General features: G+C 34.9%; 5 protein-coding genes across 5 annotated transcripts; 4 read left to right on the top strand and 1 right to left on the bottom strand.

Annotated features, from left to right (window-relative positions):
- The first annotated feature begins 451 nt into the window (after window positions 1–451).
- On the top strand, window positions 452–1,225 carry LOC100177926 (methyl-CpG-binding domain protein 2). The gene has a single exon (XM_002132105.4). The coding sequence runs from the start codon at window positions 452–454 to the stop codon at window positions 1,223–1,225; it is 774 nt and encodes a 257-aa protein (XP_002132141.1).
- A 414-nt stretch (window positions 1,226–1,639) lies between these two features.
- Window positions 1,640–6,548, top strand: LOC100176390 (probable palmitoyltransferase ZDHHC12). Its single transcript, XM_002132106.5, has 6 exons — window positions 1,640–2,127; window positions 2,426–2,568; window positions 2,708–2,926; window positions 3,527–3,693; window positions 3,860–4,033; window positions 5,268–6,548. Exons 1-6 carry the CDS (start codon window positions 1,893–1,895, stop codon window positions 5,485–5,487), a joined length of 1,158 nt encoding a protein of 385 aa, XP_002132142.2. The 5' UTR covers window positions 1,640–1,892; the 3' UTR covers window positions 5,488–6,548.
- A 1,920-nt stretch (window positions 6,549–8,468) lies between these two features.
- On the top strand, window positions 8,469–13,953 carry LOC100175591 (UDP-N-acetylhexosamine pyrophosphorylase). Its single transcript, XM_002132111.5, has 12 exons — window positions 8,469–8,657; window positions 9,023–9,157; window positions 9,382–9,586; window positions 9,805–9,980; window positions 10,378–10,550; window positions 11,187–11,252; window positions 11,407–11,534; window positions 11,679–11,816; window positions 12,042–12,161; window positions 12,470–12,535; window positions 12,640–12,709; window positions 12,980–13,953. The coding sequence occupies exons 1-12, from the start codon at window positions 8,516–8,518 to the stop codon at window positions 13,064–13,066; spliced, it is 1,506 nt and encodes a 501-aa protein (XP_002132147.1). The 5' UTR covers window positions 8,469–8,515; the 3' UTR covers window positions 13,067–13,953.
- Window positions 13,954–14,273: 320 nt separating this feature from the next.
- LOC100185800 (glucose 1-dehydrogenase) lies at window positions 14,274–17,921 on the top strand. The gene is made up of 8 exons (XM_002132114.5): window positions 14,274–14,549; window positions 14,672–14,805; window positions 15,399–15,533; window positions 15,795–15,891; window positions 16,233–16,340; window positions 16,611–16,647; window positions 16,702–16,750; window positions 16,986–17,921. The coding sequence occupies exons 1-8, from the start codon at window positions 14,519–14,521 to the stop codon at window positions 17,145–17,147; spliced, it is 753 nt and encodes a 250-aa protein (XP_002132150.1). The 5' UTR covers window positions 14,274–14,518; the 3' UTR covers window positions 17,148–17,921.
- LOC100186609 (endoplasmic reticulum chaperone BiP-like) lies at window positions 17,399–22,088 on the bottom strand. The gene is made up of 11 exons (XM_002127067.5): window positions 21,874–22,088; window positions 21,272–21,560; window positions 20,810–21,000; window positions 20,364–20,518; window positions 19,955–20,190; window positions 19,627–19,695; window positions 19,202–19,370; window positions 18,830–18,997; window positions 18,478–18,605; window positions 18,082–18,213; window positions 17,399–17,859 (listed from the first exon to the last, which is right to left on the bottom strand). Exons 1-11 carry the CDS (start codon window positions 22,038–22,040, stop codon window positions 17,521–17,523), a joined length of 2,043 nt encoding a protein of 680 aa, XP_002127103.3. The 5' UTR covers window positions 22,041–22,088; the 3' UTR covers window positions 17,399–17,520.

Here is a 22,088-nt window from a genome sequence, read left to right as displayed (position 1 = left end):
GCATTGAACCGTGAAAGGTAAGCAAGTTTCGCCATTTACCTATAAATGAAGGTACTTTGTTGGTTGCGCATGTAGGTTTTAATCATAGTTAGCAACAGCGTTAATGTACATTCTGGTATACATTGTATATATGGTCGTTGGTTAAGCGCATGAGGGTAAACATGTACAACGTTTTGAATGTTAGTACAGTAGTTAAATGTGTTTAAATATCTACAAAAGCAAGGTTAAAATTTTTAGTTAATATTTAAAACGTGGAAACTTAGCTTTCGGTGTTTTACTTGGTTTTAATAGTTTACTTACCTTAATTGTTATATTTAATCTGTTCTTTCTATTTAAGAAGATAAATAAAAAGTTTGTTAATTTTATAATATATATATTGTATATCTAAAGGGTGCTTTGAGCATTGTAGAATCATATACATATAGTTTGTTTTTTAAGTGGCAGAAAAAATATGAACCAAGCAAAGAAGAAAGTTGCAGTTCTTGGTTTACCACATGGGTGGATCCGTGAAGAATGTGTTCGACAAAATGGGTTGTCCCGCGGAAAATGTGATGTGTATTACATCAGCCCTACTGGAAAGAAAGTTCGAAGCAAACCAGAGCTAATCAGGGTGCTTGGAAGTTCGGTTGATCTTACCTGTTTTGATTATCGGCTCGGACGATTTATGTCAGAAAAAGTTAAATCAAGTCGGCGACAAAAACAATATGATAAAAGCGGGCGGTTAGATTTAGACACTTCCCTACCTGCACGTCAAACTGCATCCATCTTCAAACAATCTGTGACCAAAGTATGCAACCATAAAGTTAACCCAATGAAGAGTGAGCAGGCCCGTGGAAACTCTAAAGCTCCGCAGCAATTATTCAAAGAAAAAAGATTAACCGGTCTTAGTGCTTCAGATATCGCAGAAACTGTCATTGAAACATTGGAGCTACCAAAAGCCCTGCAAGCTATAGGGCCGTGCCCAACAGCAGAAGAACTGCTAAGAAGAATTGCGATCCAACTACATGATGGCAACCATACAATAGTTGGGCAGAATTCAACATCTGTGTTGAAGGACCCATGTGTGCTATTAAACACCCAACAGCCACTGTGTAAATCCTTCATGGTGACGGAAGAAGACATAAGAAAGCAGGAGAATCGGGTTATTGTGGCGCGTGAACGACTTGAGCAAGCACTGAAGCGAGATGATGAGTTACAGCGCCAAGAACTATTGCTTCTTGCATAAAATCCTAAATGAACCTAGCAACATCTTGGACACACCAAGTGAAAAATGTTGTGAGCGTTCATAACCATATGTGCCAGGGACAGAGCATTGAATTGAACTTAAACGTTACACCTGTTTTCTCCTTATTTGATGTAGCAATTTGCATTTTCATGTAACAACTCCGTTCAAATGTATTGCTTTCTTTAAAACACACTTTAGTTAATGGTATTAAAGTGTGTTTATTATTATTAGTTGTAAAAATGCTACTCTTATTTACTGGTCATTCTTTATGGAATCATAAATTTAAAATCCAAATTTACACTTAATTTGGCAAACACACACATACAGATTACAGAACATTTTAGAAAAATTCCATTACCACAAAACTTAACTCAAGTTAGCTACAGTGAACATAATCATTGGTACCATGTATATACATACTTGTGTTAATGCTGTACTATGGCTGCTACACAATATGCTGCCACATTATTGTTTAAACATGCCTTGTGTTCTGTACATACATACATACATAAATCAATGTTTTTTTACTGGTAGACATTCTCTCTGTTACCCAAACCCTATGTTGTTCAATCATGGCCCATGGTCCGCGTTTTATGTTTCAAACTTTGTGTTTTTCTTTCTTTCAAAGTTAACTTGCTGTTGTATAATGGGCCAACAGCAGTGATTAATGTTTTCTCATTCGCTGTCACGACTCTTGCTTTCTAGTCCTCTACCCGCCACCTTTTTAATTGTATTCTTCTATTTTGTTTGCAGGCATAGATTTAGGCATATTTGCTCAATATTTTACCACAGAATGACAAAGTGTGGACGTTATTCTTTTAACCCATCAATTTTTTTCACTCGATTAGTCCATGTGGCAATCACTGTAGGAATATCTTCTATTTTGCTGTTTAAACAAACAGGTAAGATGTCTAACAATTGATGTTAAAATATGTTTAGATATGGCAGGGAAAAATGTTTTTAATAATGCTTCTTCTTTAAAAATATGGCGGCTAGCTTATGTAACTTTTTATTCTGTATGGTTGAGGTGACTAAGGTCGAACTATGAGGCACATTATGGTACTTGGGATTTAAGCCACAGTTGGGCCATTATCCCAGACTCATAATTATATCAGGATAAGTAGCCTAGAGAATATCACACACAAATTTGATAAATAAAATAAATTAATTTCATAACTCAGTTTCATGTTTTATCTTCAGTGCTCCGAACACATTTAGATGATGGGCACTACTTTGTTCCTATTTTATACATCACATCAGCATGTGTGTCTCTTGTGTTGTACTTCATTGTAGCGTGTATGGATCCTGGGTTTGTGAAGAGAGGGGACCCTGATGTGGAAGAGGTGAGGGCATTGGTAGCATACTGATTTGTGTATTTTTTACATAAAAATGTTTGCTAATTTTTTAAAAAGATGGGTACCTAAGGATTTTTCCTTAGCACCAAAAACCCATTTTTTAAACTCTTTTCCTCACAATTCCCAGATCAAATTGATCCTCGATGAAGACGACGGCGACGACATCTCGTTATACGAGGTGAAGAAGATGAACATGGATGAGTGGAAGGATGAGATGGAGCATGGGGGGGAGAGTGAGAGCACCAAGATCTTGGGGAACAAGAAGGGAATCGAGCCACGAGTGGATGTTTCAACCAAATGTTTCAACCTTGAACCTCATCAACGATGTGGGTTGTGTGGCTTACAGGTGAGAAAGATTTTTACCAAGTTTGATTTAATTGAACATAGGAAGGGCAGCAGTAAAGACAGCCAACAAAGTTGTCAGAAGTTTTTATTGTTATTTCCTCTTTCCTGTCACACTGCGGTGTGCAACTTATACACTGGTAGTAGTAACACTGCATCACTTTGTTGTATTCAGGCCCAATATAGTATATATACTCTTTTTCTTATAAGACAGCAGCCGCCTTCTTATTTAATAACTTCAACAATATTATTACATTAAGTTAAAACTACCATACACTTAAAGCTATGTTTTGTATTGTCAATTTTTCAGCGTGGCACAAAAATAGTAATTAACTGCTTTACTTGAGATAGTATAGTAAACCACATACACACAATGCTTGCTGACCAAGAATTTTGCTGACCGTCGTTTTACACAAAGAGTCATTTTACCGTTATGTAGACGGCCTGAATAAGACATCAAATCGTTGGTCAGCAAAATTCATGTCGGACGAGCAAAAATACAAGTATATATACCTCGCTGCAACAGTATATAGACAATTACAAATACAAACATTATTGCATTCACAACAGTATCAATTATTGATTTCTACTTTTTATGTTTTAGCGTCCAGTTAGGGCTCGCCACTGCCGTGAATGCAAACATTGTGTGCGAAAGTTTGACCATCATTGTCCATGGGTGACTAACTGTGTGGGTGAGAGGAATCATCGCTGGTTCTGGTGTTTTATTACTTTAGAAGTCATCATGTTGTGTTGGAGTATTTCTATATCAGTGTAAGTAGTTTGTGTGTTATGTTCTATATGGGTGAGGTCCTTATTGAGGCACTGGGATGCAGGTTTGGCTTATTTAAAATAATTTTTTACCTAATGAGGTTTCCTTTGTTTAACAACTATGAGTGTAACTGCACAAATTATACCAACTGATAATCTTTGTTTGCAGGTCAGGATACCAATCTGCCCCTGAATCATCCAACTGGGCGACACAAAATGTTATATTGTTGTTGATTGATCTACTTATGGGGATTCTACTACTTGTTGTGTTTGCTCTCTTCTGTATTCACACATACATGATACTTAACAATCATACGACATGGGAGACCATGAGCAGACATAGGTGGGTTGGGTGTTAACTACTGCAATGTAATGGTAGCCGTTTCATGCATTGTTTGATCATCTGTTTGACAACCTTGGGTGAAACTACATTTTAACAATTTCAAAATGATTTTTTTATTAGGTTAGGTATAGTTGTTAAACAAAGGAAACCTACTAAAATCACAATAAATCAAATTTAAGGTAGACATTTAAAGTGTCTATACTGTTTTTTAATTCAATTACTTGACATTCAATATTTATTTAATCTTAAGTTAAGTAAGTGTATTTACATGTGGGTAAGTGGGATAAATTAAAGCAGTTTAAATCAATAGTAAATGTTTGCAACACTAAATTGATTTGGCAGAGATTGGAATAAGAATTGGCATTTAGAAATTATTGGCAATGTAGAATGGAGATATCAGTTTGTTACAAGGCTTATACAAGCATTTGTCCAAGATTAATTAATAAACACATCTTAACGCAGACAAACATGAATTTTCATTAAGATTAACACGCGATAATAAATTACATGTCATGTTCAACCAAGCCTTATGTAAGCAATCACGTTACACCCGTTTGTTAAAACACTGAAACTCAGATTTGATCAATTTCCTGTGTTCCAATGTATTGTCATAACAATAGTTATCTTGTCTTTTCCTTTGTAACTTAGGAGAAAAGAAAAACCCATAATATGTTATGTTACCATGTTTTATCCAATATGACAAAGCAATGTTTGGGTTACTTGCTTAGCCCCTATTTTATTTCCTGCTGCAGTATGTTTATTGATTGATAATTAAGCGAAACTTTGCTGGTCAGGATGTAGAAAGTAAAAGTGATTTATCATTTATTTTACTATAAACACAAATTGTTGCAATATTTGTTAGATTGACCAATTTCAAAATAAACATTGGATATAAAGGGTGTAATCTTATATGTAAATTGGCTCCTAACCGAAAGTAGTGTAATATTATATATATTAGTAATTTATTATACTACTTACCAATTTAAATATTATACTATGGCCGGTAGCAAGACCAATAGAATGTACCTAATATTGATTTTTATTGTATATGGGTGAGGTCCTTCGTCCTACACCACTACAATGTGACACGCCATGGAACAAAATGAGAAATTCTTTTAAAAATATATCAACCAAAAATATAGTAGAATTCTACATCTTTTATAGCATAAATTTTCCTGGATCAATTAAAATGACATACAACTAAGAACTAATCATAATAACTTGTGGTTTTTAGGATTTCTTATCTCAAGGGAATGTCAGAGTCGGAGAATCCATTCAACCTTGGCATATGTCGTAACGTCTATACCTTTTTCTGCCATATTAAACCATTCGACTGGACAGTGGTTTATTCTAAAGCCCGAAGCAAAATGAAACGAATGAGTGAATTCGACAGCGATGATAGTGAAGCTAGTGAAAGAGATGAACTGTGTGAAATAACTGTCAATCAAACATAAAAATCATACATAAACACCTGGGGTATTCTCATCTTCTGGTGTTGCTATGGTTACTGAGTATTTTAAGCCGGCGACTAAATTCTGAGCATGAAACAGAAGATCCAAATTAGTCTGTGATTTGTTGAGCTGTTAGATAAGAATACTACCCCCTGTTGGATTATACATTGGATACGGTTTAAATTGGTGACAGAAAATCCTACCCAATAGTTCTTCAAAAAATTTGTTTTGATTTATATGAATCGTGAATCTTAAACACAACCAGAGTTTTATTTACATTTTGAACATTTGATTTAGATTTCCAAGAATTGTTTATATTTCAAGTTAAATCAATATTGGACGACTGAATTAATTATTTCATGTATTTGAATTCTCTACCACTCTGCATATTTACATTACTTCAAGGTAGCATGTCAGAATACTAGTGTTCTTAAATTATAAGCTTTAAACTATTGAATTGCTTTGCATTTTCTACTCTAAAAAACATGTAAAAAATTATACCCATTTGATATTTGCAGTGAAGTTATAGTACTGTGGGGTAAGATGGATATTCATATTGTCAGCACATAATATCCCATATTTCATAATTGTGTTTCAACAATACTATGTTAGAATCGTGAGAATTTGGTTTTTTAATTAGTAAATATTCTTTGTTTACTATCAAATGGGACGATAAAAATAAATAAAAACATGTTCCATCTTACCCCAACCTATCATATTGCTTGAATTTATAAGCGCTTCATGTAAGATGCTTCATTTTACTTTGAATTTTAAAGTGTTGACAACTGTGAAGTAACATTATCTATAACTGTATGTATTTGGTGTAAGCTTTGATCCACTGTTATTGATTCCAAATATTTATACCAGTATATATTTATAACCACATAATACCAACATGTCATGTTTTATATGACTATTTCAGAATTACTACTTTTCGTAACGGATTTCCTATTTTTCAAATTATAGTTGGAATTTATCCACATTTTGGATTATGTATTATTAAAAAATTAGAAATTAAAAGATACCCAATTTAAAAAAAATATTTTGGTTCTTTTATTATGTATTACAATAAAAAGAATATTTTATAGCATTTTCTTGTTTTTTAAAAGCAGTGCTTTTATTTAATTGTCTAAGTAATATACTTTGTGGCAAATGTTTAGGAATGATAATATTATAAGTAAGATTTTCACACTCAAAAAGGCTATGCAACCGGACTCATGCAACCATACCACTTTATTAGGAGAGTACTGTGATATAACGATTGTGATTACTGTTGCCCGCTCCCCTATTAGCGTCAATAACACCAGAGCACAAAAAAATGGAAGCACTGAAATGACGTCACGACGCTCTACGTCAGATTGCTACGTCACTACGTCAGAAAGTATTGCGTCAGGTGTAACGTATTGCAAAATATAGATATTGTGGGTTTAGCAGCCACGCTTTTGTTTTTGACACTTTTATTCAGGTAGTTTTAATCCATATCGTGTTTTAATCACGGTCGTTTTGTTGCTAATTCTCTTTTCGTTGAATAATTAATCTGCTGGTCTTCGTATATTTGAAATTTGAACAGATAGATGATAGACAAACTATGTTATTCCACCGGAATTCAGTTTCACTAAAATGTAATGTTCGTATGAATGACTGTCAATTATGGATATTTGAGATATTTTCGTTTATAAATTCCCGTATGCCGACTCTTGCATGTTATTTACTTCTCGTAAAGGTGCAATCGCCACTGAGTTGGCATTTTAATTAAATTACTTGTTTAACTATTAGCACCGACCAAAGTAGGTGGAAAAGCGGCTGTAAATGCAATTTTACTTATGTTTGGTTTTAATATAGTGGAATTTTAAGTGCTTAAATGTGTGTGCTGCACCTTGTATAATTGTGTATACACCAAATAACTTTAATTTAATACTTTAATACTCAATTTAACCAGTCCAACCTCTGAAAATATATTGTTTTATATGTATACGTGTTATTGTTATAGTTTTGTACACAACAATTATTGAGATAAAACATGATACAGTTGAAATATTGCCATTGTACAAACAGCATCATCTACTCAGCTACTGTTGCCATAGCTATATATTAATGTGGTGAATGATTTACAATATTGGGTTCTCCATGTACGTAACATTAATGTAATTAACAAATTAATCATTTCCTAATGGTGTAATTCAAGTACTTTGGCTATGAATCAGCTCATTTATAATGTTTCTAGTAATCACTTATGTAGAGTAACATATAGATTGTGTTTATGGGAATTTCCATAGTTGGTAAAGCTTGTTTGTTCACTCTGACGTAATATTGCGAACCACCAATATTAGCAAATATGTAACTTTCAAAAAACAACTATTCACTTGCCTTTACCTATGTGTCATTACTTGTCTCATGTTATATATGCTGTGTGTACAAAAAGGGTGTTGTCAGTTTGTGTAGAGGGACTTGTAATAAATTGTTTCATTACTTGCCTGTTCATATGAAAGTGTTACACTGAAAATTGTATATGCACATCAGCACATTAGTAATGGTGTTATATATCCTATTGCCCATATAATGAAAATAAGTGTATATGTATGTAAGTAGTGAGTAAAAGTCTTGCAATAAAAATAATGTATTAGAAGTTTGTTGGTAAAGATGTATTTGACTAAGTTTGTTTCAAATTGTTTGGTTTTATAATTGTTCATATCACAGGTTGTACTGACTACCTGTGAACTTATTATGCTAACAAACCTCTTATCTCAATATGCTGTTATCGTCACTAAATAAATATTAGTATCTCAAGTGTTATTTAGCATAGGGTCTTTGGTACGAAACAGTTTCATATCCTGTTCGACTGTTGGTACGTTGGTAATATAGTTGGTAAGACTGACTTTGAATATTAATCAGGTTTTTGTGATTCCACCTCTTTTGGCTAAGAGCTTTTAGTTTTCCATCTTTATGTTATATGCATAACTTTTTTTAACTTTACATAAATTTTTTTCCAAGGTGTTGTGCGTAGTGTTTAAGGTACTGACCTGCTACAAGAATGGACGATTACAAGGAAACCCTTCATAATTTACAGAAACACGATCAAGAACATTTATTAACTTACTACAATGAATTAGAACCTGCACAAAAAACAAAGTTATTAAATGATTTAAAAAAGTTGGATTTACAAAACATTGCGGGTATGGAAAGTGAATAGAAATGTTGTTTATACAATGTATATATGGCCTATTATAAATTGTTTTGCTTAGGCTATCTAATGTAAACATTCTTTGTTTAGTGTGAATGTATTTTCAATTAGGTAAGCAGTTAAAGTTGTCTGCATTTTGCTCTGTATTTTTTATGAGAAAATCGAGCATAAAAACCAATTACTGGTAATTTACCACAAATGAGAAACAAAATCGGTAGTTCTTCATGGTTGACCCTTTACCCCAACACCAAGGGACTTGGGCCAGAGTTGCTCATAGGCTATCACCCTAACACCCAGGTTTTGTGTGTTAAGATTTTGTATTTTACTTCTGTTTTATGAATTCGAATTTCTATCTAGATATTCGGCAACAGTCAATAAAACTAAGCAGCCATAGTGGAAAGTTGGATAGTAAGATGCATCCAATACCACAGGAACAGTTTGGAAGCGTGACACGATCTGCTCGGACTGATGTTGCTAAATGGGAAAAAGAAGGTAAGTGTGATTGTATTGTAGATGAAATATAACTGTGTTTTCTCTCTTTGGTCATGGTAGCGTAAAAAGATGGAACGTAATGGTAAATCAAACATATTAGTAGATGCTTATAGGTAAAACAGACCCACAAAACATATTCGATAAAAAGGATGACTGTTACACCATACAAACAAAACAATATAAAGACAGGAATTTACACTGTTTATTTATATTTCTATTATCAGGCTTAAAAAAGATATCTGAAGGCAAGGTTGCCGTGTTGTTGTTGGCTGGTGGGCAAGGTACGAGGCTTGGGGTGAAATATCCTAAAGGAATGTACAATGTTGGTACCCAATCACAGAAAACACTCTACCAGATAAAAGCAGAAAGGATAAGGAGGTTACAAGACCTTGCATATGAGAGGACAGGAAGAAGGGGGATTATACCATGGTGGGTGTTGTTGTTTATATTAATGGAATTTTGGGATATACCCTCCCCACATTAATTATAATATTCAATGAGGTTTCCTCAGTTTGATGACTGTTTCTGTGGGTGTAATGTAACTGCACACACCTTAAATACATTTTTATATTGTACTTTTTCTATGTAAGAGTTTAGATAGGCTTTATAGGCATGATAACTTTTGCAATAAACAAAACTCTCACCAGGTACATAATGACAAGTGAAGCTACCATGAGCCAAACTAAAGAATTTTTCGACAAGAACGATTATTTTGGCTTGCTGCAAAAGAATGTTGTTTTCTTTGAGCAATCTACACTTCCATGTCTTGATTTTAATGGAAAAATATTTTTATCTGAGAAACATAAGATAGCTGCAGCACCTGGTAAGTTATACTGTGTTATAAAGGTTAGCACTTCACAGTTGTAAATTGAGCTTATCGTTGGACAAACAGTTATCAAACCAATACAAAACACAGTGAACTTTGCATATCGTTTTGCATTGTGTTGAGATAAAGTTTTGGTATTTTATTAGAAAAGCTAATATGTAGATATGTGCATTCAAAGGCATCAAACCTTTTGAAAATGCAAGCGCAACAGTGATTCAGATGATTCACATTTCTGTGATTCATAGGATTCATATTTCTGTGATTCAAATCCCACTTATTTGTTCCTATTATTTACTGATTACTGGAGTGGAGCAAATTCCTGTGCAGTCCTGCCTACCTTTCCACCCCAGGTTTGGCACCTATGTGTGCATTGTAATAACATAACCTCTCATAGATGGCAATGGTGGACTTTATAAAGCTTTGGTTCATTGGAACATACTTGATGATATGGATAAGCGAGGTATTGAATGCACCCATGTGCATTGTGTGGACAACATACTCATACGAATGGCAGATCCTGTGTTTATTGGCTTCTGTAGTCTTCATAATGCTGACTGTGGGGCTAAGGTAAGTGTGTGTCACGAATTATGCTCATGTTCGTTAAATGTTATTAAAACACATGTTCTGTTACAATCACTTACATTGTCAGCCATTTTAGTCCCTTTAACTCACTATATATTCCTATATGTTGTTATCAAAGAGATTTATAAAAGTTATGTTATGTTAAATTTTATATTAAATGTATATAACTCATAAGTTGTGTATAAAAGTTACGAATATGTGTATATAACTGTTAACTTATACAACCTTATACCTTTTGTAACCTTTAAGCTAAAATTTAATCAAACAAGTGTAATATTTACACAACCTATTCATTGTATAAATTTCATATACGTATTTGTTGACAGTTCAATAGCCTTGCCTGAGCCTTGAGTATTTTTTCCGATAATCAAAAACCTTAATTGATATCAAGTGTGTGTTTTCTTGATAACATTGCAGTTTGTACTAGATATAAATATGATCATGTTTTGGGTTTGAATTTTAAATTAATCATGTCACAAATGGTGTATAACAGTCTATGTGTCTAAAATATTGTTGTCTGATGACCATGACAATTTTCAGGAATAAAAAGGTAATAGGTGTTCAGACAGCTTGTATTTTATGATAACTTAAAACTACTAACTACTACTGTTGCTGTTGTAGGTTGTAGAAAAATCAAGTCCAACTGAATCAGTGGGAGTTGTGTGTAGGGTTGGTGATGTTTATCAGGTAAATATGTAACACATTTAGTTATTTATTTTATAAATTAAAGAAATATTACAAAAAACATTAATAAAATATTTTAAAAAAGTTGTAAAATTAAATAAAAAACGTTGGAAAAAATTGTGTTTAAAAGTATTTGCAAAACAATGTTTTGTCTCAGGTTGTTGAGTACAGCGAGGTATCAGAGGAAACAGCGAAGAAACGAGATGAATCGGGTCGTCTTGTTTTCAATGCCGGCAACATTTGCAATCATTACTTTACCGTTCCATTCCTGAAAACTGTTTGCAGGTTCTTATGTTGTGCACTGTAAAGTGTAAATTAAGATTAATTTTACCCTTCACTAATTTAAGTTACCAATTGTTTTCTTAATTTTTTTTTTTTTAATAATACATAACAATCGGTAATCTTTTTGGTAAACTTCTATTTTTTCAGTTTAAAGGATTTGCCCCACCATGTGGCGAAAAAGAAGATCCCCCACATCGATTCGAAGACGGGAGAAAAGATCACCCCGACCACTCCTAACGGGATCAAGATGGAGAAATTCGTTTTCGATGTTTTCCAATTTTCCAAGTAAGTCAGTAAACAATTACTATTAAATGAACTTTATCTATGAAATTTAAGTTTTTAGGGATACAATATCATAGTTGTGAGTATTTAGTATCTATTTTTTAGTTCTACTCAAAATGGGTAAGGTCCTTGTCAAAGACTTGAGATTTAGGCCAGATTTGGCCCACTACTTTGGCATCAGAAAAAGTTTAGATACAAACAACTATTAATTGTTAACATATGACCCAGAAACTTTGTCGTATTGGACGTACCACGCGAGGATGAATTCTCCCCATTAAAGAATGCTGAAGGTGCTGATAGTTGTTCCCCTCGGCACTCAAGATGGACGCTGTCGTCTCTACACCACAGGTTAAATATTTGAAATTATATTTGTTTTTTTTTATAGTTTGATTAAAATGGGCAATGTTTATATACTTTTGTTGTAAAACTCTGGCAATCACTTATGAAGTTACACACGTGGTTACTTGTGGGCGGGCACAAGGTTTATGAAACAGAGACAGCAACTGTTGTTGCCCTGACATGCAGGAAAAATGAGTTACTTTCATGAATACTAAATATAGGCCTGGGTGTTGTGATAATGGGTTAAAAGCCTAAATCCTTGGTCTCCTGACTGACATGACCATATTGTTGTAACATTGTTTGTAAACCACATGCAGGAGATTAGTTGAAGCAGGTGGAACAATAGTAGATGAAAATGGAGTAGAGATTAAACCTTTGAATGGGTAAGTTGTGTATTATACCTAAGCTTTAAAAATGCAAACTCATAAATTTTCAATAAAATTAAAAATTATGATTTTTTTATTTTTTCGAGTTTATTGTGTTACAGTGTCAATCAATATGAAGGGGAATATCCAGTGGTGTGCGAAATATCTCCATTATTATCGTATGACGGAGAGGTAAACATAAGTAACTACATACTTTGTTTTAATTTATCATAAGTGTGATGTAAGGAGTGCCTAGGTTTTGAAACGAGGGTGGCATATGTTTTAGCACCACAGTTTTTAGCATAAAACAGATTTTGTTGATGTTATGTATCTATACAAACTAGTAGAGGAAAAGTACATTCTACATTGTATTCACCATATTAATCAATGGGGTTTCCTATGTTTGACAACTATGAGTGTAACTGCATTTTAACAATATTACTCACACATGTACTTACATAGGGCTTGGAAAAGTTTGTCAAAGGTAAAACATTTCGGTCGCCAGTCATCTTGTCAGAAGATCTAATTAAGAATGGGAATGTTGAGTAAATGATACAAGTATAAATCATCAAGCTATCAACTAGCTTGGTGCTTTTTTACCAATTATTTTAAACCCTATTCCCATAGTACATGGTGTCATATCTAATATTACCAGTCAGAAATATCCTATTATAAATAGCTCATTTGTTTGCTATTAATTAGCGCTACAAGATTGCACTTTATATGCAAAATAAGTCAAATTATCTAAATAATGTTTATCTATTTCTGAAGCATTTTATGGCCTAATAATAAGTGTGTTTGTTTCAGTTTGCGCAATAATTCCGTGGATATCCAATCCTATGTTACGGCTAGTTTTAATTGTGCACTTTACGTTAAATTGTTGGACACACACACTCGTTTTATTTATGCTCCTGTAATTTTATCTGTACAAAATCGGATGTGTGCATTTATATTAATATATAGTGTCAGATATATTTATATTTTTAGACAAAATTTTATGTTGTGGCAATGGACATGCAATTATTTGGATTCAATCAATTAACAATGTAAAAACAAAATTTTACCAAAACCCTCATGATTTTAATGTAAACTGAAAAAGTTTAGAGTCCTTATTCGTCAACCGTGCCTTTTATTTTACCCTTAGCAACTATATTTAGCTTTAATTTTCATTTTTATAAATTATTGCTTATCTTATTTATCGGTGCTGTAGGCTGTTACTTTATAATTAGTAGCCATGCATGAATTTATTAGCACTTTAAAGAAAACATTTTCAAAGTATTTTGCTATATTGGGATTTAGAACTAATTTGTCTCAACTGTGTTTAAATTGGTAATTCTTCACTCATATTTACCCATTGGATTCAAGCTCTATGCAGATTGCACTAATATCAGCATTATTGCCTTGATTCAAACAATAAAGTTTAACAGGTTAACATGTATTGCATATACATTTGTTTTAATTTGTCTGAACACATGTTAGTTAAAATACGCCTGTACCAGTTGAATCTTTTGGGCACAGGAGCCAATGCTTCAACCCAGTGTAAAACATCCCAAAAAATAATCACTCACACAGTTATATTCGTTGCAACTTGTAAGAGGACACTTCAGATGTAGACCAAATCGAATAACAAAACACCGTCTTTGCTATTACATCGTGGAACCTCGTTTTTAAAGGTGTATTTGACCAGCAGCAAAGTATACCCTTTGTAAAACAGTAGTGACGGTGAATTGCCATTTACAAAATACAACGTTACGACTTTTAAGAACAATTCTTAGAGAACAGTACATTTTATCCAAGTAGCATTACTCTACCACAACCCAACTTTGTCGCGCCATGGTACGTGTTCACTTTGTACAGCATTGGACTTGACGTTCGCGCGCGATTTACGTCCAGGGGATATCTTTTGGTATTTCGCTGCGCGTTTAAAATTATCAGAAAATTGAACCGTGGAACTCCTGTACAGCTAGCAAAATTTTCGACGTAACGTGTTCGAAAAACAAGATGTTTAAAGGACGAGCAGTTTTAATTACAGGTATTTCTGATCTTGTTTGGTTAACTTTATACTGTTTGGTATAGCATAGCTGTGATAATTACACTACAAATAAACACGGTTTTCTTATTAACCAGAAGAACTTTCGTAATGTTTATACGTAGGAGCCTCTGGTGCATTTGGTTCTGCAATCGCACTGCAGTTTGCAAAGGAATCGGCAAACCTTGCTTTGACAGGACGCAATTTAGACAAGCTTAATAAAGTTGCTGACAAGTGTAAAGCTCTTGGAGCAGAAAAGGTAAAAAAATGTTTGATTACCGTTACATTTGTATACTTTTACAACAAATTTATAAATGTGTCTTTTATAAAACAATAGTAATCCTTAATCCAGTAGACCTAAAACATAACTTTATTTATAAGGATCAGATTTATTAAAACAGTGAAAAGAAAGGAATTGGCAGCAAAATGACAGTCATAAAAACGCTACGGTAAAAACTACTTAAGTAAAGTGTCAAATAAAAGAGTGGCCACTCAACCCACAGTTAATGTGCTCACAGCACAGGTATGCAGCACTGTAGTGTGAAGAAGTAGAGATTTTATTTACATTTTCTCATGCAAAGAACAAAGCAAGTGTTACCAGTGAATATTATGAATTTAACATGTAGACTTTTTTCTGCTATAATGTGCGTCTGTTTGTATGTTTCTTTAAGTCAAGTGCAAAGCGTCATATTAACAACAAACATGTTTAAACTGCGAGCGTGTTTTACCGACAGTCATTTTGTTTCTTATTTATGCCTTTAATAATCTTTAAATGCTACAACAATAGTTGGTTATTTGGATTATTCAACTTTTAATAAAATACTAAACTAACGAAAAATATATTTTAATCAGGTTGTGCCCATTGTTGCTGACTTGACGAAAAAAAATGATTTGTCTCGAATTATATCAACAACCACATCCCAGCTTGGAAGGTTGGACAGTCTAGTTAACAATGCCGGATACTATGTGCATCATTCACTGTTTCAAGTGAGTAACTAGAGTTATATGTCAGCCTAATTCAGTGTTTGGGCAATCGTATTGTAACTTAAGGAAATTGAGTTTGATGCTCGACACTAATAGAGGTTGGTATCCTTGGGCAAGACACTAAACAGACATTGCTCCAACCTCCAACCCAGTGGTCACTAAATGGACTTTAGTACCCTGGGGACCATTTGTTTTGTTGCATGTAAATTTAAGGCTGTTATTTAATACATAAAAGTCAACTCTTTTGTTGATCTTATACCCCAGGTAACATGGGAGGAAATAGACGATACGTTTGCAGTGAATGTGAAGGCTCCCCTTATGCTTTCTCAACTAGCAATGCCATTCCTTTTGGAAACTAAAGGTATTAAAGCATGTTTGTAAACAAACCTTTTTACATTCACTGTAATCGTGGTGGTTTAATATTAATTGACAACTAACTGTCAGTATGCATAATGAAAGTCACATATTAATATTAGCAAGTTCAGTTGCAACATTTTAGTATTTTATTTAGGCTAGAGTTACTGTATTACCCCAACATTCATGCTGCTAATGTATATCGTTCATGTTAACAGTGTGGCTTCGTCCTGCCTCTATGTTATTGATATATATTTTCTCTTTTTGTTGTTTTGTTCTGTATGTACACACACATAGGGAATAACATGCACACCCACAATATAAATATAGAATGCTTATTGTTCTTAGGTTGTATTGTGAACATATCCAGTGCCACACCTCCCAGCCAAAACCCTGCATTGGTATCAAGAATGAGTAGAGGTGCTGTGGATCAACTTACTTTAAATCTTGCCTCAGGTATGTAACGAATGAATAAATGTAACTGTTGTTTTAACACGGGTGTTCTTTTTCATATACCATGTGCCCGCTTAGGAGTTACCACGTTTGTAACTTTGTGGGTGATTATTTGTTGATGATTTGTCTTATTTTTGTTAATCCAAAAGAGTCTAGGCTAAAAATGGATGCTCTTCCCGCTCATCATTGTCCTACAGTCTAGTAATTGTTGATATAGAATTGAAAATTTCACAAGACAGCTTAGAAATTTAAAGTTATCTTCTTTATTTTCAGAGTTTGTTAAACAGGGAGTAAGGGCCAATGTAGTAAAGTAAGTTTGATTTATGTAAGTTTTGTGTATGTTTCAACAAGTTGTTTTTGTCAGACCTGCATTGTCTAAAACTGGTTTAACAGAAGCACAGCTTAGTAATGAGGTAAGTGAACAATAATTATTGGCTTCTAGTTTAAATATCATGCAATTTTTGTCTTAAAGGTTTTGAATTAAAATAACTAAAACCATTTCCAGTTCTTAACTTCTTACATTACTGAAGATGGTTTTAGTTTTTAAACCGAAACGTTTTAGATAAAAATCATATCATATATATAGGCTGCTATGTTTGTATTGAAAGTGGAAACTGGAAGTTGAATTTATTGTATTTTGTTTTAAAGACGTTTGAAGAGCGTGCCAAGATGCAACCATTAGGTGGATTACTGGAACACACAGATATAGCAGATGCTGTGGTTTTTCTAAGTTCACCTAAAGCGAGCAAAATCACCGGCCAGTTTCTGCTGGTTGACGCAGGGGTGTCGGTCATGCCAAGAATATCTTAAAAGTTCCCAAATAGAAAATGAAGCAGTTAGCGCGATGACTGCAGAAACTGGGCTTTTAACTGAAGCAAAAAATGCGCAGTAGTTGGTGCAAACACCATTCAACCGAAGCATTAAATTTTGATACCAATCCAGCTGGTAGCACTTGTAAACTATAGCAAGTTGGATAATAGTAATTCCTCATACAATATATAATCAGCCGTTCTTGTCATATAGCAATCCCATGCCCTATATTTTGCATAAGGTGAAATTCTTTATACAAACAAATTTATTGCACAAGAAACCGAATTAAAGATTATTTGCCTAAGTCGCGCAATTGTTTTTAAAAATGTCTCAAACAACACCATTTCAAGTATAAATCCAAAACCCATTTTCATTACAACTCTGTCTTTTCGTCCTCGTTGTTTTTCTCTTCCTCTTCATTTTTCTCATGCTTCTGGTTTTTCTCTTTCTTATTCTCTTTATTTTCTCCCCCCTGTTGCATGTACGTCTTTAGAAACTCAACCACTCCTTCTTTCCTTCGCTTATATTCATCTGTAGTTAAGTCCTTATTTCCAGGGCTATCAAGCCACTTAATCTCAGCGTCCAACTTTTCATTAATTTTGGTTTTCACGGCTTCTGGCATTCCTTTGGAAAGCTTTTGATCGCTTATCTGGTTCTTGATCGTGTATAAGTATGACTCTAAATCGTTGATGGCTCCAACTCGTTCTTGGACCTACAATCAGACCGCAGTTAGTCTTAAATGAATGTAACTTATTTATCCTCACATGGCGGGGCGACGACAGTCGTTATAACACGGGTGCATATTTTTTATCATGTTAGGGCACATATACACTTACAATGGTAGCAGACTCCAGTAAGCTTTCGGATAAGAGGCGCGCTAACCACTTTGCCACTACGCAAGTCGAACAACATCCAAGCCTTGTTTAACTCTTACCTTCTTGTCGTCTTCCGCAAACTTTTCAGCGTCCTTGACCATCTTGTCTATCTGTTGTTGCGATAATCTGTTATCATCATTCTTGATCGTGATCTTCTCCTTGTTTCCTGATGCTTTGTCCTCCGCTGATACCTATGGTGGAACAAATGTACAACCTACGTTAGTAGTTACATTTTAGAATTATAAATCGCTGTATCAAAGTAATAAACGTTTAGCTTTGTTACAAATATTCAGCCACGTTTTTATTTGATATATGCTTTTACTCGAGTCACGTGTTTTTTTACTACTGTCTTTACGCTCCTAATTTCCGCTGTTTTAATTAATCTGATCTTCATCGCTATCAAATAAAACATTCCATTGTCAATATTGCTTTCCATTTATACGTATAATCCTTACCTGCAATATTCCGTTTGCATCAATCTGAAACGTAACTTCTATCTGCGGCATTCCTCTTGGTGCAGGTGCGATTCCCGTGAGGTCAAATTTACCAAGTACGTGATTGTCCTTTGTCATTGCTCGCTCTCCTATACATGGAGCAAACAAATGTAGTCTGTATTATATTCTGTGTGAATAGGGTCCTACAACGTAGTAAGCCGTGGAAATTGGGATTTATGCCAGAGTTGCCCCATTGTCCCAACATTGTATAATATGTATACAGATGTATACAGTCTATTGCCTATGGACGCCTTGGGACTTGAGATAGATTCACAGACCTTATACATTATATATACACAACGCAACCATATACCTTCATACACACTGATCGTGACCATCGGTTGGTTATCAGCCGCAGTGGTAAACACCGACGACTTCTTAGCCGGGATGACGGTGTTTCGTGGTAACAGCTTTGCCATCACCCCGCCCATAGTCTCGATACCAAGGGTTAAAGGACACACATCAAGTAGAACGATGTTTCCTGCGAAAAAACTTAATAATTATTTCGCACAATTAGGCTATACGTTCTGGTTCTGTGCTAAAAAGGAAAAAAAGAAATTTAATAGGAATGGCTACAGCTCAGTGTTAACTAATAGTTTATTTAAATTCTCTGTTTTAACGCATAGTGTTGCCCCGCCAGAACGTGAGGATAAATAAGTTACATTTCGATAGTTTCGATACTTACCCGTGCTTTCGTCCCCGGTTAAAACACCACCTTGAACTGCAGCTCCATAAGCGACCGCCTCATCAGGGTTGATACCTCGGTTCGGTTCCTTCCCGTTGAAAAACTCTTTAACAAGCTGCTGGATCTTTGGAATACGAGTTGAACCTCCAACCAACACTATTTCATCGACCTGGATACAAACAAATTACATTCGAAATAATCTTTACCGATTTTACTTGCAATTTCGGCGCTTAAACCATCATCAGTGGTTAGTATTCCTGTCGCTAACCCATAGGTTTAAGTTCAAGAGTCATCGCTGCTACCACCATGGACGTGGGTCCACGGAGAAGACACCTAGCATACATTTCTCCAACCTAGTGGCCACTAATGGGTTGTGCCCGCAACAACAAAAAATGAAACAAATTACATTCATTTAGTTATGTTACCTCTGTTATACTAAGATCCGCATCTTCCAATACACGTTTCACAGGTTTCATTGTAGAACGGAATAAGTCCTGAGAGAAAAAAATCTTTTACATTTTATACGAAATTACATAAGAGATTCTATCTGAATAAGAAACTGATGGCAAAGCACTAAACCATTTATTGAACGGGATGTGTGTCGTTTTATGCATTATAGCACTTGACCCTAGCTGTTATTTCGTTAAAGAATCGATCACCTTCATGAATCATTAGCAGATTCACGGAATTTTATATCACGGTTAAATAATACATTTATTTTGTAATCAATTAAATGTTATTACGTCACATTACCATATTCAGTTCTTCAAACTTCGCTCTACTCAGTGTTTCTGAAAAGTCGTCGCCCTTGTGAAAGTTTTCGATTTCCACCCGAGTGCTTTGCTGAGACGATAGAGTTCGCTTCGCTTTTTCAACCTCGCGACGTAGCTTTTGTACAGCTCTAACGTCTTTCCGCACGTCCTTGCCTTTCTTTTTCTTGTAGACCTTTAAGAAATACTCCATAACTCTTTGATCAAAATCTTCGCCCCCTAAATAAAAACAAAGTTACATACGTAGAAACGTGTAAGGGGGCACGAGGTGCATGAAACAAAACACAGGTATTATAATGTTGTCCTGCCACGCGTGGATGAAGTCAGTTATACATTCATTATTTCATTCAAACAACCAGCGCAATACAGACAAAACTTGATTGAAAACAAACCTAAATGCGTGTCTCCGTTGGTGGAAACAACTTCAAATACTCCACTATCTATGGTTAACAACGAGACGTCAAACGTCCCCCCTCCAAGGTCGAACACAAGGACATTAGATTCTTCTCCTTTCTTGTTGATTCCGTACGCAATGGCCGCTGCAGTTCTAAAATGGAGAAATGTGACTTCTAGTTATTTTCCTATGCATTGTCGCGCGGCCGACTCTTTTATATATATATCCATCGGTTCGATTACACGGGAGTTTTCAGAGACTGCTGTTTTCGTTGTTTTGCGGACATTTTTTGCGGGCGCATAAAACAGAACATCAGCGTTATAACGAGTGCCGTTGCCTCGCAATATATGAGGTTAAATAAGTTACATTCACTCAATGTAGCTTTTACCATACAGCCAATAGTAGGTATATATACCTATATAGGTATATCCATTATACACTTACGGTTCGTTGATGATCCTCATAACAGTAAGACCAGCAATGGTTCCCGCATCCTTGGTCGCTTTTCTCTGGGCGTCGTTGAAATAAGCTGGCACCGTCACCACTGCATGCGTGACTTTCTTGCCCAAATAAGCTTCAGCCGTTTCTTTCATTTTACCCAGGACCATGGCGCTTATTTCTTCGGGACTGAAAGCCTTTAAATAAAAGATTTAGCGTTTTACATTATCGAGATTAATTATAATATCACCAGTGGTCGTGGATTTACAAAACCGCAATACATAAATGATAGCGCCGTCGCACAGTATGGGTCGCACGCCTGCCTCTACCAAAAAGGGTGCAGGTTCAAAGGCTCGTCCCTGCAACCATAGTTGTCGTGTGTTTCCTTGGGCAAAATACTTAAAATTGCTTCAACCCAGTGGTCACTAATGGATTTTCTTAATTATTAGCTGTACAGAAAAAGCCTACCTTGTCTTGGCCTTTCACTTTAACTTGCACAAAGGGGCGTGAGCTTCTATTAACAACTTTAAACGGGTAATGTGGGATATCTTTCTTCACGTTTTCATCGTCCCAATCTCTCCCTATGAGTCTCTTAACGTCGAAGATTGTGTTTGTTGGATTGCTGGTCAACTGGTTCTTAGCGGCATCACCAATAAGTCTTTCATCGTTTTCAGTAAACGCTACGTACGATGGGGTGATTCTGTTGCCCTGGTCGTTGGCTATAATTTCAACCCGCCCATTTTTAAACACGCCGACGCTGTAATAGTTGAATGAATAAAATATATAAATGTAACTTAAATACCCTCGTATGGCAGGGCAACGGTAGTCGTTACAAGCACTGTAGTTATGTTTCATACACATCGTCCCGCTTACGAGGTACCACGTATGTAACTTTGTGGGTGATCAATATATTTTTTACATGTGTAGGTATTAATATTTTGTGTCCACGTAACTAGATTGTTGTTATTTGTTATAAACAGCATGATCATGCATGAAACATTCTGTGCTAACGGTATTCCTCTCTATAGGCTACTGTATATTATTTGGTAATTTTGTTTTACTTTTCTTACCAAGAATAGGTTGTGCCAAGATCTATCCCGATAACATTCCCATAATCTGTAGCATCGTTCTCCTTTTCTTTCTCATCATCGTCGTCTTTACTTTCTTTCTTAGAAGTCTTTGCCAAAGTTGAAACAAATAAAATAGCTAACACCATTAATAAAAGAAACCGCTTCATATTTTCAAACCCCTGCTTGCTTCTTGTGTTTTCACTTAAACTTTTCGT

Source organism: Ciona intestinalis, chromosome 9 (assembly GCF_000224145.3).
Source record: "Ciona intestinalis chromosome 9, KH, whole genome shotgun sequence".
Classification (NCBI taxonomy): domain Eukaryota; kingdom Metazoa; phylum Chordata; class Ascidiacea; order Phlebobranchia; family Cionidae; genus Ciona; species Ciona intestinalis.
The sequence above is the reverse complement of the archived record's forward strand: the minus strand, read 5'-3'. Positions and strand labels throughout refer to the sequence as shown.